Source organism: Trematosphaeria pertusa, assembly GCF_010094035.1.
Source record: "Trematosphaeria pertusa strain CBS 122368 unplaced genomic scaffold BU26scaffold_13, whole genome shotgun sequence".
Lineage (NCBI taxonomy): Eukaryota > Fungi > Ascomycota > Dothideomycetes > Pleosporales > Trematosphaeriaceae > Trematosphaeria > Trematosphaeria pertusa.
In genome coordinates, this window is record NW_022987224.1 from 1,023,624 (window position 1) to 1,040,390 (window position 16,767).

The 16,767-nt window shown below is 33.2% G+C and overlaps 1 protein-coding gene across 1 annotated transcript; it reads right to left on the reverse strand.

The window, feature by feature from the left end:
• Positions 1–12,765: 12,765 nt before the first annotated feature.
• Positions 12,766–15,339, reverse strand: BU26DRAFT_553692 (uncharacterized protein; the record flags this gene model as incomplete). The annotated part of the gene is made up of 7 exons (XM_033832230.1): positions 14,647–15,339; positions 14,243–14,611; positions 14,010–14,196; positions 13,558–13,950; positions 13,484–13,527; positions 12,985–13,296; positions 12,766–12,771 (listed from the first exon to the last, which is right to left on the reverse strand). The coding sequence occupies exons 1-7, from the start codon at positions 15,169–15,171 to the stop codon at positions 12,766–12,768; spliced, it is 1,836 nt and encodes a 611-aa protein (XP_033680213.1). The 5' UTR covers positions 15,172–15,339.
• Positions 15,340–16,767: the final 1,428 nt, after the last annotated feature.

Below are 16,767 nucleotides of genomic sequence, written 5' to 3' on the forward strand. Positions count from 1 at the left end.
TAGACTATTTCTTAAAGTTAGATAAGAAGTTAGAAAAGAGGTATATACCTATAACTAGGTTATTAAATTTAGTATTAGCCTCTAGTATCTTATTAGTACTAATATAGACTTAGTCTATATTTATAAATAGGTTTAAGATTATAGTATAGAGCTATACGTTCTAGTTATCTAGGTTATCTAGAATTATATTAAGGTTATAGTAGTAGCACTCTATAGTATTACTAGTAAGAAGGTTTATAGTATATAGAAGATAGAATAGGTCTATATTAAAGAAGACGCTATCTATAGCTAAGGCTAAATAGACTTCTATCTTCTAATTCTTATATTTCTATTACCTAGTACTTAGATTGCTCTTACTATTAAATTTTAGTAAGTTATTATAATTCTATTAATAGAAGTTATAGAGATTAGTAGGTAGAGAGACTTAAAGAGTAGTAGCTATAGCTTCTATAATATATACGCGCTACTCTACTACGTATAGCTATACTTAAAGAATAGAGTATTTAGTAGTAATAGTATTATAGTTAGCTTAAAGAGTCTAGAACTAGTAATTAAAGCTATTCTTAAAGTTTCTAAAGATATTATTAAGAGTGTTCTTTATTACTAAGGCTTTCTAGTTAGTATTAGCTTTACTAATTATAACTAGTAGCTGCGTAGAGTCTTACTATAGGCCTTTAGTCTACGTAAGTACCTAGAGTATTAGAAAGTTAGAGAGGTTTATAGCTAGAGTTTCTACCTAGTTCTTCTTCTAGGTATTACTTATAGTATCTTAGTTTCTAGAATTATAAGATAGGTTTCTTTAGTTATAATTTAGCTAGGCTAGATAGTACGTAGTAGAGCTAATAGTAGAATTATATAAACTATTATAACGTAGATAAAAAATAAGAATTTAAGATATATAATAAGTTATATAATATTAAGCTATAAAGATATAAAGGCGTAGAGTAGATATCTACTATACTAAGGCGCTAAGATAGCTAAGGTTATATAACTAAGTAGGCAGGTTAGTACTATAATAAGAGCTATATATAAAGTTCTTATAATCTTTAATTAGCTAGTTAACTAGCTTACGAATATTACTAAGAGGTACGCTAACATTGTAACGGTCCGACTCGGCTTCGACTCGGTGCTTCGGCCCGACTCAGCTCCGCCTAAGTCACATAACCCTGCCTAGCGCCTTGGCATAGGCACCCTGTGTATATAGAGAGCTCTTAGAGTATTCTTCTACTTCTTACCTTTAAATAGCTAAATTTAACCTAACCTACTCTACTAGCACCTCTTATTCTTATAGCTTGTAGAGATAGTGCTACCTATAGCTAACTTACCTAGCTAGGTATTCTAGAACGCTTATAGCAGTAGAGACCGCGAACCTAGCTCTTATATTATCTAAAGGTTATTACCTCTTTAGCTAGAGACGGCGGCATAATATCTAGCTAAACTAAGTAGCCTTATTAAGAAGTGTTTACTAATAGCTAATACTAAGGATTAGAGCTATAAGAGCCTAGTCGCTTACCCTAAGAATCTATTAACGTTACTAATTAATTACTTACTCTTTAGTGCTATATAAGACTACTAGCAGATCTAGTTAGTAGTAGAAAGATACTAGCACTAAGCTAAAGAGAGCTATTAAGAGCTCTATGTATAGGAGAACTTCTACAGAACTTCTACGTGCAGAAACTCTCTCTCTCTTTATAAAATTACGAAAAATTAACAATTCTCTACTCTGCTAGTAGAGCTAATAATCTCTCTATACTACCTATAGAGCTAACAACTAGCTGCCCTACTAGCAGCTAATACCCCTCTTGTTTTAAAAGCTAACAATTCTCTACACTACTAGTAGAGCTAACAATTCTCTACACTACTAGTAGAGCTAATAACTAGCTACTCTACTAGTAGCTAATACCTTTCTTGTTTTAAAAGCTAATAATTCTCTGCACTGCTAGTAGAGCTAACAACTAGCTACCCTACTAGTAGCTAATACCTCTCTTAAATAAAAAAGTATACCTAGATAAGCTAGAGCTCCTATTATAGTTAAATACTTAGATTAAGATATATAAGAGAGAGGAGATACTATAGAAGACGGTAGAGGATTTAAAGCCTATATAGGTAGAAGACTAGAGAGCCTTAGGGCTTAGGAACGAGCCCTTCCTATAAGAGAGAGTAATATAATAGTCTAACTTAGCTCTAACTTAGTACTTTAGCCTAACTTAGCTCCGCCTAAGTTACATAACTCTACCTAGCGCTTTAGCATAGGCACTCTATGTATATAGAGAGCTCTTAGAGTATTCTTCTACTTCTTACCTTTAGATAGCTAAATTTAACCTAACCTACTCTGCTAGCACTTCTTATTCTTATAGCTTATAGAGATAGTGCTACCTATAGCTAACTTACCTAGCTAGGTGTTCTAGAACGCTTATAGTAGTAGAGACCGCGAACCTAGCCCTTATATTATTTAAAGGTTATTACCTCTTTAGCTAGAGACGGTAGTATAATATCTAGCTAAACTAAGTAGCCTTATTAAGAAGCGTTTACTAATAGCTAATACTAAGAATTAGAGCTATAAGAGTCTAGTCGCTTACTCTAAGAATCTATTAACGTTACTAATTAATTACTTACTCTTTAGTGCTACATAAGACTACTAGCAGATCTAGTTAGTAGTAGAAAAATACTAGCACTAAGCTAAAGAGAGCTATTAAGAGCTCTGTATACGGGAGGACTTCTATAGAACTTCTACGTGTAAAAACCTCCCCCCCCTTTACAAAATTACGAAAAATTAATAATTCTCTACTCTACTAGTAGAGCTAATAATCTCTTTACACTACCTGTAGAGCTAACAACTAGCTACTCTACTAGTAGCTAATACCCCTCTTGTTTTAAAAGCTAATAATTCTCTATACTACTAGTAGAGCTAACAATTCTCTACACTACTAGTAGAGCTAACAACTAGCTACTCTGCTAGCAGCTAATACCTCTCTTGTTTTAAAAGCTAATAATTCTCTACACTACTAGTAGAGCTAACAACTAGCTACTCTGCTAGTAGCTAATACCTCTCTTAAACAAAAAAGCATACCTAGATAAGCTAGAGCTTCTATTATAGTTAAATACTTAGATTAAGGTATATAAGAGGGAGAAGATACTATAGAAGATAGCAGAGGATTTAAAGCCTATATAGGTAGAAGACTAGAGAGCCTTAGAGCTTAGAGACGAGCTCTCCCTATAAGAGGGGGTAATATAACAGTCTAACTTAGCTCTAACTTAGTACTTTAGCCTAACTCGGCTCCGCCTAAGTTACATAACTCTACCTAGCACCTTAGTATAGGCACTCTATGTATATAGAGAGCTCTTAGAGTATTCTTTCGCTTCTTACCTTTAGATAGCTAAATTTAACCTAACCTACTCTGCTAGCATCTCTTATTCTTACAGCTTATAGAGATAGTGCTGCCTATAGCTAACTTACCTAGCTAGGTGTTCTAGAACGCTTATAGTAGTAAAGACCGCGAACCTAGCCCTTACAAATATTAATTTTAATAATTCTAATACCTCTAAGAATTACGTAAAAATTAACTATTAACTAGCTCTTATAAAAATCTCTAACTATTACGCTAAACTAAAGAGCTCTCTAGTATATTATATAGCTTTAAGACTCTACTTATAGTATAAGAACTATTTTAAGCTAGCTTAAAGAGTCTCTAATAATTACTTAGAGCTTTTCTATAGCTCTTACTCTTACGCTAGCTAGCTTAAAGAAAGCTACTATAATTTTTAACTTATCTAGAAAGTCTTTAGAAACTCTAAGAGCTCTATAGAAAGTACTTAGAAGTCTCTACCTACGCTAAAAAAAGCCTAACTTAGCTACGTAGCTAATTACGCTAACTTTATAAAAGCTACTTATAAGCTATAAAGTCTAATTAGAAGTTAGATAATAAGTTTAATAGCTAGAGAGCTACTTATTAGCTATTAATTCTATATAGTACTAGTTAATAAAGGCTAAATAGTACTCTATACTCTTACGCTTTACTTTTAATATACTAAGTATACCTATAGTAGCTACTAATTATAAGAGAATCTTCTTAGAGCTTAGAGATCTTCTTAAAGTATAACGTCTAAGTATAAAGCCTAATTTACTCTCTACTCTATAGAGCCTCTAGAGCTAGAAGTATCTTAGCTTAACGCCTTATAAAAGCCTCTTAGAGGCTCTAGTAAAGCCTCTAAGTTAATTAGTAACTCTATATAGTAATCTTAATAATAGTATATAACTATTTAATTTATTTACTAAGCTTTTTAAGCTATAAACAAGCTAATTAAATAAGCTAGAGTAAAATTCCTAACAAATTAAGCTAAACAAGCTAATTAGAGCTTAAGAATTAAGTTAAATAAGCTTTTAGAGAGAGCTTATTTAGCTTACTTATTACTAGATCTAGTTTATCTAAAGTACTACCTCTAAAGTAACTAGTATTTATAGAAAACTAACTCTTCTAAGATATCTAAATTAAGAGCTATAACTTAAGTATTAAGAATTCTTATAGAAAAGCTATTAAGATAGATAAATAATATATTATTCTAGAGATCTTAAATACTATAGGTATAGAGTAGTTTATAGTAATATAAGAACTCTATATAAAAATAGACTAGAGTTTTCTTCTTGTTTTTAGTATTATCTTTATATTATTACTATACAAGGTTACTAAGCTACGCGAGTAGATAGAGTAAATTAAAGAGAATAGTACGTAATTATTTATATATATCTATAGTTAGAGAAGAAAACTCTAGAAAGATTTTTTTAAACTTCTACTTCTAATTACGCTATAGCTAGAAGAGCTAGCTCTATAAAAGTTTTCTAGAAACCTTTATTACGTTATAAATACTATATACTATAAGTTCTATATATTATTATAGAGATATAATAGTACTTACTAGAAGTAAACTAGATTTTTTCTTAAAAGTTACCTAAATACGTATAGCTTTTTAATTACGTAATATATCTTAGTGTAACTTTAACATAAGGTATAATATACTATAGAGAATACATATATAAAACTTTATAGAAAAATATTAAGGTTTCGCTTAGTTATTTAAGAAAACCTCGTAGATTCTTATTAATTTTCCTTACTAAGAAATTGTAAGCTATTCGATAGTATAGACCTTTTAATAGTAAAGTACGTTAGCTTCTTATAGTTATTACTTTATTTAATAAATTACTACTATAACTTATAACTTATTATATTATTACGTCTATCTTTTTATTACTAAATAATCTATATTTAAAGTATATCTCTTACTTCTCTATATAATAGTACGTCTTAGTCTTAGTTAAAAGAATAGCTTATAATAATAATCTTATTACTAACTATAGTTAGAAGAGTCTAAGTTTAAGATTATAAAGACTCTACTTAATAAAATAGATAGTATTAAGTAGAACTAAAATAGTAATTATATAAAATAGACTTATAACTTAGTAGTAAAACTATAGAATACTAAGAATATAAGTAAGCTAATAATACTATAAGTTTATATACTTAGCTTATAAGAAAAGACTCTTATATTTATACTAGTAAGAAATTAGATAATATAGAAAAGTATAAAGTCTAGCTAATAGTTCTAATAGTAGTCTCTAGTATAGTATAGAACTATAGTTATAGTTAAACTAGCTTTAAATAAAAAGCTTTAGAAAATATTAAAGTATCTAGCTAAAACTCTTTTTAGATAACTATATAATAGTTATAATTTAGAGTCTTAGTATAGAAGAGTAATACTTAGTAGTAGTTTACCTATATAGTAAATAGTAAAAGTAATAAGAATAAGTTCTATATTAGAGAGTACTATATTAAGAAGAAGATAGTATATTAAGAAGAAAGAAATAGTATACTTTATTAGAAATATCTCTTTATATACCTTACTAGTAAATTTATAAGAGAGGCTACTAAGTACCTAAGTATAATAGAGATACTACTAGCGTCTCTAGCTTTATTAAAGTCTATATTCTTAGAATACTCTATTTAGATAATAAGCTAACTCTAGAATAGTAGCTCTAGAAGCTATATTCTCTTAAAGAGACGTGTTCTTCTAGGCTAGAGCAAACATAGTAGAGATAGCAATAGGCTCTAATAAGCTACTCGAACTACTACTCTATCTTTTTTCTTTACGTATAGCCTAGAGTAGAGGTATTAATTATTCTAATAGAATACTCTAAGAAGGTAGACTTTAATCTAGATAGAGCTAGAAGAGCTAATAGAGTAGTAGAGAGAAAGAAGACTATACCTTAAGTAGCTATAAGCCTTTCTACTACCTACTAAAGCCTAGAGTATTAGGTACTATATATTCTACAAGGCTATAGATAAATTTAGACTACGTCTACTAGTTAGTAGCTATAAATAGCTAGTTACTTAGTAATTAGGTAGTTTATATAAATTTCTTCTTTATAGGTATTAGAGGCGTAGATAGTAACGTTACTATAAAAATAAGTAAATACTAAGAGTAGCTTAAATACTATATTAGTAGCTATTATAGATAAGTTAGCTTTATATATTATAAGAGTAGACTTCTAAAGTAGCTAGAGTATTACTATATTCTAAGAATAATACTATCTACCTACTAGATAAAAGCTATATAAAAGTAGCTTTAGCTATACCTCTCTATACTCTATATTACTAAAGTAAGAAATTAAGAGATAAGAGAATTAGAAGGTACTACTATAAAGCTCTTCGCCTCTATAGAAGTATAGAGAATATAAAATAACAGCTAGCTATAGAAGAGCGTTAAACGCTTAAGATATCTAAGTATATATTATACTCTTTTTAGTCTACTTATAGAGAATAATATAAAGAATAGTAATTTCTTAAGAGTATAGTATATTAGAGAGATATATACCTTCTAAAGATAGTTAACTCTACTAGGCTAATATTATTATCTACCTTAAGCGCTTCTACTTTTTAAGTAAATCTTCTTATTAGCGCTAATAGGTACTTTTTAGAGAGAGTATTCTCTATATAGTTCTTTATTCTAGTTCTTAAGAAGCTACTACTTAGTTTAATTATAGTAAGGTTCTTTTAAATACTATTAGGTAAATTAAAGCGTATTAAGATATAAGTTAATTAATTAAGAATATAAGAAATATAGCTATATATATATATATAACTAGGTTATATAAAGTAGTAACTATATCTAGTAATATACCTCTCTAGCTTAAAGTATATATAAAAAGCTATCTAAAAAGGTAAGAGTTTTAACTATACTTAAAAAGGTAATTAATAATTATCTTCTATAAATATACCTCTTAGTACTATAGTATTCTATAAGAGCTATCTCTCTTATAAGAGAACTCTATAGAGTTAAAAAAAAGTATAGAAAGTAAAAGAACTATGTTATTATCTAGATAGTAGCTTAAACCTAAAAGTAAAAAAAGAAAGAATACCTTATCTAATAGCTTTTAGAGTATTTTTATAGTTACTATAGCCTCTCTATAGCTTATAGTAACTTAAGGCTAGGTTTATTATAATAAACGTAGCCTATTAATTTTATAGTTAATCTAATAGATTATAATAAACGTAGCTAGTTAAGATATAATAGAATTATATATAAAACTAGTATATATATATATATATATATTAAAATTATAAGAAAATAGTTAAATTAGTATAGTATATACTTCTATAGTAGAGCTAGAAGTAAACTAAAAGTAAATAGTTATCTTAGAGGTTCTAAAATACTAGCGAATTAGATATATATTACTTAGATTAGGTTTACTATCTAATCTAGTACTAGTGTAAGAGGTTCTTAGATAACTTCTACTACTCTACTAAGAATAGTAGAAGCTTTAACTTACTAGAAATATTCTTAAGCTCTAGCTATTAAATAAAGTAGGCGTATTTTTAAGGTAATAGAATCTTTATAAGTCTATTAGCTAGTATTTAATTTATAGAAATTTATTTAACGTTAATTTATTAGTTTTTAACTTTCTAGCAAAGCTATATTTAGTATACGTTAACGTGTTTAAGCTTTATCTAAAGCTTCTCTATAGCCTTAGTTATTATACCTATAGTCTACTAATTATTATACTAAAGCTTTAGTTTAATATTAAGGTTTAGCTTTAGGTAGTAGAAAAGTAGGTTCTACTACTTTATTTCTAAAGCTATCTTTAAAGCGCTAGAAGCTCTACCTTAGTTATTAATTTAGTTACTATTTATTATTTTATAGCTTTCTAATTTATAAGTAATTTATATAGCTTAAAGATATAGCCTTTAGAGCTTACTTTAGTATCTAGGTTATTACTAAATAAAGTATTTAAGGCTCTATAGAAAATAGACTCTTTAAAATCTACTTTCTAGAAGTATTTCTTCTTTATAGCGTATTATAACGCTTTAAGCATAAGAGTTTTTATCTCTATAAGATATTACTATATGTATATAGTAGTATAGAGATATTATTAATCTAATACTAAGTAAGCTCTTAATATATCTAGATGTATAAAGTAGAAAATATATACTAGTAAGCTAACTAGCTACTAGAAAAGCCTTTTTTACTCTCTATTAGGTATCTTTATAAATTTCGTAAAGTTATTCTCTCTTATAGAGAATTATAGATACTTAGTACCTAGTTTTAGAAGTAGGTTAAACTTATTAGTAACCTTATTAATAAAGAAATTCTAGATTAGCTAGATTAATACTACTTCTATATCTCTTATAACTTATATACCTAGAAACTAATTAAGTTAACCTATCTTTCTAATCTTATACTTTTTAAGTAGATAGTATTTAAACTCTACGTAAACGTCTATATTATCTAGGTAGATAAGTATAATAATAATATTAATAAAAAAGAAAACTATAAGCTTATTACTAGCCTATAGACATAGTATAATACTTATTTTAATAAGTTCTAACTTCTTAAAAGTCTCTATAAGGTTCTTATACTATAGTAGAGGTACTTTCTTTAGCCTATATAGAGCTTAATATAGCTCTAAAAGCTTACTAAACTAACTAGTAAAACCTTCTAGAATATAGTAGTAGAGCTTCTATAGAAGCTTTATATTTAGAAAGATATTTATAGCGTTATACTAATATATTAGTAATCTAAAAGTAGTTACTATAGCTACTAGAGCTTAAAAGATTCTTACTACTAAGGTAGTAGTATAGGTATTACTCTATTATATTTAGAGGTCTTTTTAAACTACTAGATAAGCTTTATACTTAAGTAGATATCTATCTTTATTAAATTTATATAATAATATCTATATAAGTAGAAGGTATTCTACTATAGTTAACGCTAGCGTTACTAACGTCTTCTTAAAGTACTCTTTCTTAAAGTAGTTACTAAACTTCTTCTATATAGCTTCTTTAAACTTAGCTTTAAATATATAGCCTTTAATATTCTTATAATACTTAGATAGAGATAGTATTTAATTATAGTAGTATTTTAACCTTATAGACTCTCTATTAACTTTTAGATTATTAATATAGCTTACTAAAGCTATAAATACGTAGTTATATAAGTTTATTAATAGTATTAAGTTAAATATTTAAGCTTTCTTTTATACTTTAATTACGCTAGCTATATATTTAGGTCTTAGAGAAGAGTATCTATAGCGTCTACTCTATATTATATTACTTAGGTCTTTAGAATTAAGGTTTTAACGTAGTAGAGTATTATTCTAGTACCTACCTAGTATATATTTAGAGTCTTCTATAGCTCTAAGAGGTCTTTATAGTAATTTAGCTTAAATAGTAGATAAGCTTAGCTTAGAAAGATTAGTCTCTTTAACGCGCTTCTTAAGCTCTTACTATATAGAGTAGAGTGTCTTAATAATACTAGAGTAATTAAGTAACCTCTTAGAGACTTACTATACTTTTTAGTTTATTATTATTTCTTCTAAATTTGTATTTCTAGATCTTCTTCTACTAATTCTTTAGCTAGTATATATTACTCTAGTGTTAACGTCTATTTATCTAAAGTTATATTAAATAGGTATAATTAGCTCTATAGTAGTAGATCTTTAATCTCTACTATAAGCTCTTTATAAGAGATATTATATACCTTAATATTAATTATATTAACTACTAGAGACTTTTTATATTTACTACTATTATTCTTATATAGCTTATTACGTATAAATAAGACGTCTTAAGTTTAGATAATCTTATTCTTTAAGAGTATCTAGATTCTAAAGATATTTAAGAAGTTCTATTCTAGTAAATACTTAATATAAGTACGTACTTCTAGTTTATTAGCTTTCTTAAGGTTCTTTCTATAAATATATACTTAATAGCTAATAGAGGTATAATAAGCTACTAATAGTTTATAATCTATTACTACCTTATATAGAGTTTTCTACTATTTAATTTAATTAGTATAGTATTAAGAATTTAAATAGCTATAATAAATAGCTTTAAAGCTAGCTTCTTAGATAATCTAGCTATAATTCTTATTACTTAGCTTTTAATAATTATTACGTCTCTAGCTTTCTCTATATAACTATTCTACTTAGGTATTTTAGATAAGCTAGACTTATATTTAATACCTAATTTAATATAAATCTTAGTAAGCTTATTACTAAAACTCTTTTTATTATTAGTTCTAAGTATAATAACTAAGTACTTAAATTAATACTATAGTTTAGTAATTATTCTATATATAGAAGATATTAATACTACTCTACTTTTTATAGATAATATATATTCTTTATACTAGTCTAAGAATTTATTAATTACGTAGAGTTTCTACTTATTCTTATTAAAGTAGACTTCTTCTATTAGTAGTAGTTAAACTAAATCTATTTCTATTTAGTAGAAGAGACTTTTTATAGACGTTAATCTAGATTTCTAGAAGACTTAATAATTTATTTTTAACTATATATAGGTGTTATAGTTCTTCTAGTTAACTAGAAGTATATTCTTCTTAAGCTTAAAGCTAGTAATAGCTTCTTCTAGGTACGTAATAGCTTTCTTATTTAGATATATCTATAGTTAATAGGTTTTAGCTCTAGTAGTAATTATTACTAGTTATAGATTCTTTAATAGTTAATATACTATTATAAATATAGTAAATATTTTTTATAGATTAGAGTAGCTATTTTTATCTACGTTAAGTAGCTAGTATCTCTATTTATACTCTAAGTTATAGACTATATTACTAGACTTATTCTTATATAGAACGTCTCTACTAGAGTTAAAGTAGATTCTAACGTCTTAAGAGTACGTAAGCTCTATAATATTTATAAAGAAGCTCTCTACTAATACTATATAGATAAGGCGTATTAGAGTTAGTTCTAATAGAGTATTAGTCTATAGAATTACCTCTTTCTAAGCCTTAACTCTTATAGCTTACTCTCTAGCGTATATAATAACGTTTAAGTTAGCTTCTACTATCTTTTTCTAGTTCTAATTCTCTAAGTTATAGACGTAAATATTAGAGCTAGAGTTATAAATCTATTTATTAATAAGGTATAGAGCTATTAGAACTATCTTCTAAGTTTCTAAAACCTTAGCTATCGTACTAAAGAAGTAGAATATAGAGTTAGTAAAAGAGATACTACTTATTAGCTTATTATTATTAAAGCTTATTAGAGTAGTACTTGCTTTTAGTATAGATTTATTTTACTATTTAGAGAACTAATTAGTAGCTTATTTAAGCTTCTTAGTCTACTTCTTTTTCTTCTTTTTCTTATTAAACTTAGCCTAAATTTTCGCGTTAGAGTTCTAGCCTATTAGGTAAATCTTTAGGTTAATATAAAAGTACTTACTAAACTAGTAGTAATACTTATAGAAGTACTCTAGTATTTCTTCTTAAAACTTACTATATTTCTAGCTCTAGTTCTATTATTATAATACTATACTTAGTATTATATACGTCTCTAGGTTTACTATAATAGGTTTAGTAGCTCTCTATAGCTATCTAAATTCTACTACTAGGTCTAGTACTATAGAAGCTTATACTTCTAGCTAGGTAAATAGCTATATAATTCTAAGTATAGAGTACGCCTTATTAATTAGCTAAAGAGCTTTAAGTAGCTTTCTCTAGACTTATATACTCTATACGTCTAGTATATTAAGTTTAGCTATATAGTTAGTAATCTAAATCTATTTATTAAGCTAGTTATCTAGTTTATTACCTTTCTAGATCTTCTAGACTTTTTTATATTATTCTAGTAGTATATCTTATTATAACGTATTAGTTATTATAATCTATTTCTTTAAGCTTATAAGTCTTTTATAAGCTATATTCTTATTTATAATATATAGTATAAGATAGATATTAATTATTATAGTAATATATATTAATACTTCTCTTAGATCTTTTTATATAAGAAGGTACTTCTTAAGATTCTTTTTATACCTTTCTTTCTAGTTCTAATACTCTAACTTTTTATTAGTATTAAGGTTCTCTATCTTTATAGCTTTTTACTTAATTATTAATAGTATTAGATATTTAGACTTCTTCTAAATTCTCTTATATTCTATTTCTTTTAGATCTAAATTATAGTAGTTCTAAACTCTATATTATATAGCCTTTTTCTTTATAAAAAACTTCTAGTAAGGCTAATTCTATAGTATACTAAGTATTTTAATAGCTTTTATAATATTAGTAACTATAATAGTATTCTCTATTATAGAAATTATAGTATATAAAGTAAATTTAATTATATATAGTATATTTCTAGAGTAACTCTATAATCTATTAGTAATAATAAGGTATATAAGTTAGTAACTCTATTATCTAATTATATTAAATAAACTTAGCAGGTTTAATTTATAGTAGTAGGTAAATCTAGACTTATAACTATTAGGTAAATTAGAGAGTATTAAGACATAAGTTAATTAATTAAGAATACGAGAAATATAGCTATATATATACATGACCAGGTTACGTAAAGTAGTAACCATATCCGGCAACAGATGCTCTTGATGCTGTTCTGGCTCACGATGATGCTGCCCTGCTGCCGCATCGTCTGGCTTAGGTTTAGGGTGAGCTTCGCGATTTTATTTAGCTTACTGCTGTCGTATGCTTGCCCCGGCGAGACGGTCGCGCGTCTGGCGGGAAAAGGCAGCGGTTCATCGTTCGGCTCTTCGTCCTGCCATCCGTAGTACGTTGATGCTCCATCTCCCTCGGTACCGCTCGTAGTGCTGTCGTCCGTATTTGTCGTGCCTGCTGAGCCTCGAGTCTCTTCGCAGTCAGCTTCCTCGTGCGCCCTCTGGCCGGTGCCGCGGGCGGTGTCGATGGGTCGGGCCTAGGGGCTGAGGTCGCCATCGGGGTGCCGGCACGACGTTCGGTGGGCCGCACGGACCGCCTTGCAGCGGGAGCTAGCTAAACGAACGACAGGGAATCGATTAAAAGAATGTCCGGGATGAATATCCTCCTCCTTCAACAATTTGAAGCCGACCTCTCGCGGTGCCAAGCCGAACTGATTCGCGCACCAATAGAATGCAGGTTCAAAACTGAACCTGTTCGATTTGGACTAGCTTCGGTCGATCGGTCGCCGAGCCGCCCGGACCAAAAGAGGTGGCCGGGCGCCCGACTTCCCATCTCTCGCACACTCTGCGTTCACATGTCAGTCCGTTAACTTACTTCTACGACGCGCGCATGGTTCCTCGACGTATGCCACAATCACCTTCAATCTGGTCTCACCGTGCAGTGCGAAGCGTGTGTGCGCCCAGTCCAAGCGCGACGCAGCCCACAACCAAACGGTCCGCAGCTTCCCGGAGGGTTGAATTAGTAAGTCCCCTGCCCTAATCTTTATGGCAATGGGCTTGATTGCAGGTGCATTAGCATAGGCCTCCTTCCAACGCTTAAATTCCCCAGATTCTTCCTCGGATCCCGTCGAGGACAACGGCTTGGACTTCGCCAAGGATCGCGGCTTATGATAGTTCTTAGATCCAGATTGGGTCCCAATGGCCGAGCTTTGGATCTCCGCTCTGAGACTCTCGGATATTGGCCTTGGGTATTGGTGTGGACAGTTCGCTTCAGATCGCAGCCATGCCCGTAGGTCAAAGACGGTCAGTCCCAGCTGGTGATCACACCGTGGCGATCAACGTGCGGCATTGACCAGGACCCGAGCTTAGCAAGCAGGCCAAAGGACCGTGCGTCCGTGAGGTCAGCAGAGGGGGCGCCCTTGCCGCCCCAGCCACTGCCAGAGAACTTGGTTAGGAGCTGAAGAGACTCAATCCGGGAAAAGCATTCCGGCTCGGGGTTCGGGACTGAGCCTTTCTGGTCGAGACAGTTCACCGGAGGACGGGAAGGATCGTTGAGATACAAACTCGGCCTTTGGCATCGCACGCGGTCCCATGATGCTATTGCTGTTCTTCTTCTTTGAGGTCGATGCCTTTACCCCGCCCTCATAGTCCTGGACAGTGATGAATGGGAAGATTTGCGTATCGCGGAGGTATTGGTCGATGGTCTCAAGATAGGGCGGCGGATTCCGGACTTCCCTGCAGACGAGGATTGGCATCCTCAGTGGTGCCTGGCGCATGATCTTCTCGGCATCCTCCATGGTAGCCAGTATGATGCTGTCCGCAGGGGCCTCAACTGCCTCCCTTGCCTCCCACTCTGAATAAAGACAATGTTTGGAACCTTCGCGGCCTTTAGAGAGTCGTCCAAGAATCGCGGAAGCTCCTGTCTCAGCCTTGAATGCTTTGGAAGGTCGCCGTGAGCCTTTACAAGCGCGCCAATATTGTCGATGCCTTTCTCGATTGCTTGCCTAATGTCTTCCTCAATCTGGAGCTTGCGTTCTTCCAAGATGGAGGCAGCTGGGCGCCCCTGGTGCGGGTTTACTGGAGGATCTTTTGGAGATAAGGTTGCATCGACCAAAGGATGTAGTGCGGGAGGAGGATGATTTGATGTAGGCTTGATATGGGGTGCAGGAGTGCGTTTCTTGACGTAGTGTCTCGAACATTGGGAATTCCTCGATCCATCTGGTTTAAGGGCAAAATCCATCTCCGGTTGTATTTTCTTGCACTGAGCGCAATATCGGTCTCCAGGGCCGACGCGTTCTAGAAGGCGCTTCTTCCTCTTATCGGCCCGTTTCTTCTCGCGATCCACCCTGTTGTGTTTCCTGCACTGCCGATTTTCAGAGTCGAATTCTGACTCTGGCCGATAGCCCTTGCACTTTGAACACCGGCGCATCGTTTGGTTTGCTGCGTCGGCGCCGGCTTGAGTTTGATTCGTGTCCAAGGCTTGCGCCATTATTGCCGGGGGTTGGACTAGGTCCGCAGTAGCCCGCACAGCCTCCAGCTCCTTTAGGTCGGCGTGCAGAACTGTGCTAGCGGAGACGCGGTAAGAACGGTGTTAGGCTGGCGTTGCGTGTTGGAGTGTTGCGGTTGCGTTCCAGCCAGGACGGTGAGTTGACGCCCGTGCGTCGCACTATTGCCCTTTTAGGCTACGTTAGCGAATCCATTCCATCATGAAAGGGTCCACGGTCATGAAAGGGTCCACGGTCATGAAAGGTCCACGGTCATGCTGGCGCCCAGAACGGGAAACATTTTTTTCGCAGTGCATTTCGCGGGAGGGAGAGATGCTTGAAGGCTAGCCAGGACAGGAAATCTTTTCTTTCGCAGTGCATATTGGGGCGTAGATGTCACCCGACCATGAGGAGAAGATGGAGGACGAGTTCGACCCGTCCCACTGGCAGTGGACAGCAGGGCTCTCAATCGCCTGTAAGAGTGGGACATGTCGTTGACGTCACCCTTTCTAAATTGGACACACGATGGAGGGCAGCCAAGAAGTTGCTTCATTGCTGCAGACTGAGCTGCGCCTCTAAAGCCCCCACCGTCTCCTCCGCCTGCATCCTTCGAACCCAACGAAACTCAGTTTCAAAAACACCACGGAGAAGCCGATCCCTTCCATTTTACTTCTTTCAGCTGGCAGAACCTTTGCAATCACCTTCGTGACGGCTTCAGTTAGCAAGAAGAGACGGGATAGGGGCAATGGTCTGACCGGGGAGGTCGACGATTCGTGGTTTGAAGTAGGGGCTTCCATTCAGGAATCCGAAGACTTGCGACAGGAATTGGAGACTTCAAGAGCTGTAGTCGAGGCGTTGAAGCGGATGTAAATCACGGGGGTGTTCCCCCACCAATGCATGCTAACCATGATGGCTTCCCAACTCTTGCTTGAATCTCCTCGCCGGTGGCGTAGAGGCTCCCGGCCACAGCTCTTTGCTGCTGATACGAGGCCACGGAATCCCCAGATTTCTCAATATGATGCAGCGAGTAGCTGATAAAGGCTTAGTGCTACCACCGCTTACAGAGATTACAAAGGTGGCTTACCACCAGTTGCAGACGCTAGAGCACCGCTCTCGAAGAGTGTTAAGGGATACGCAGGGGACAAGTTGAAAAGTCTTCTGCTAGACTATCACCACTCGAATGCACTGGGTTTGTAGTGCTGCCCACCCGTCGTCTTTCTCTTGGCCGCATCAGTCTGCCCGTCGCCTTTCTCTTGGCCGCATTAGTCTGCCCGTCGCCTTCCTCTTAGCGCGTCAGGCTGCGGGTCGTGTTTCGACATGCAGCCTTAGCGGCGTATATCGTTGCACGGCGCCTCTCTAACAAATGTACCCAAACCGCGACTGCATGGTCCCAATTTACCACTTATACCCCACAGTCAATGAGTAACCACCCACATACCACCACTTCCACCAACAGCACCTGCGGAGAATGTCAAGGCCTAGCTGCCCGCGGTAAGCCGAAGCTCAGTGGAGCCTTGCATGTTGATTATGCTAACTAACGGCAGCTGCCTACGCACAAAAGGACTCAAAAGATGCCAAAATTAAGAGAAGAGAACAGGGTA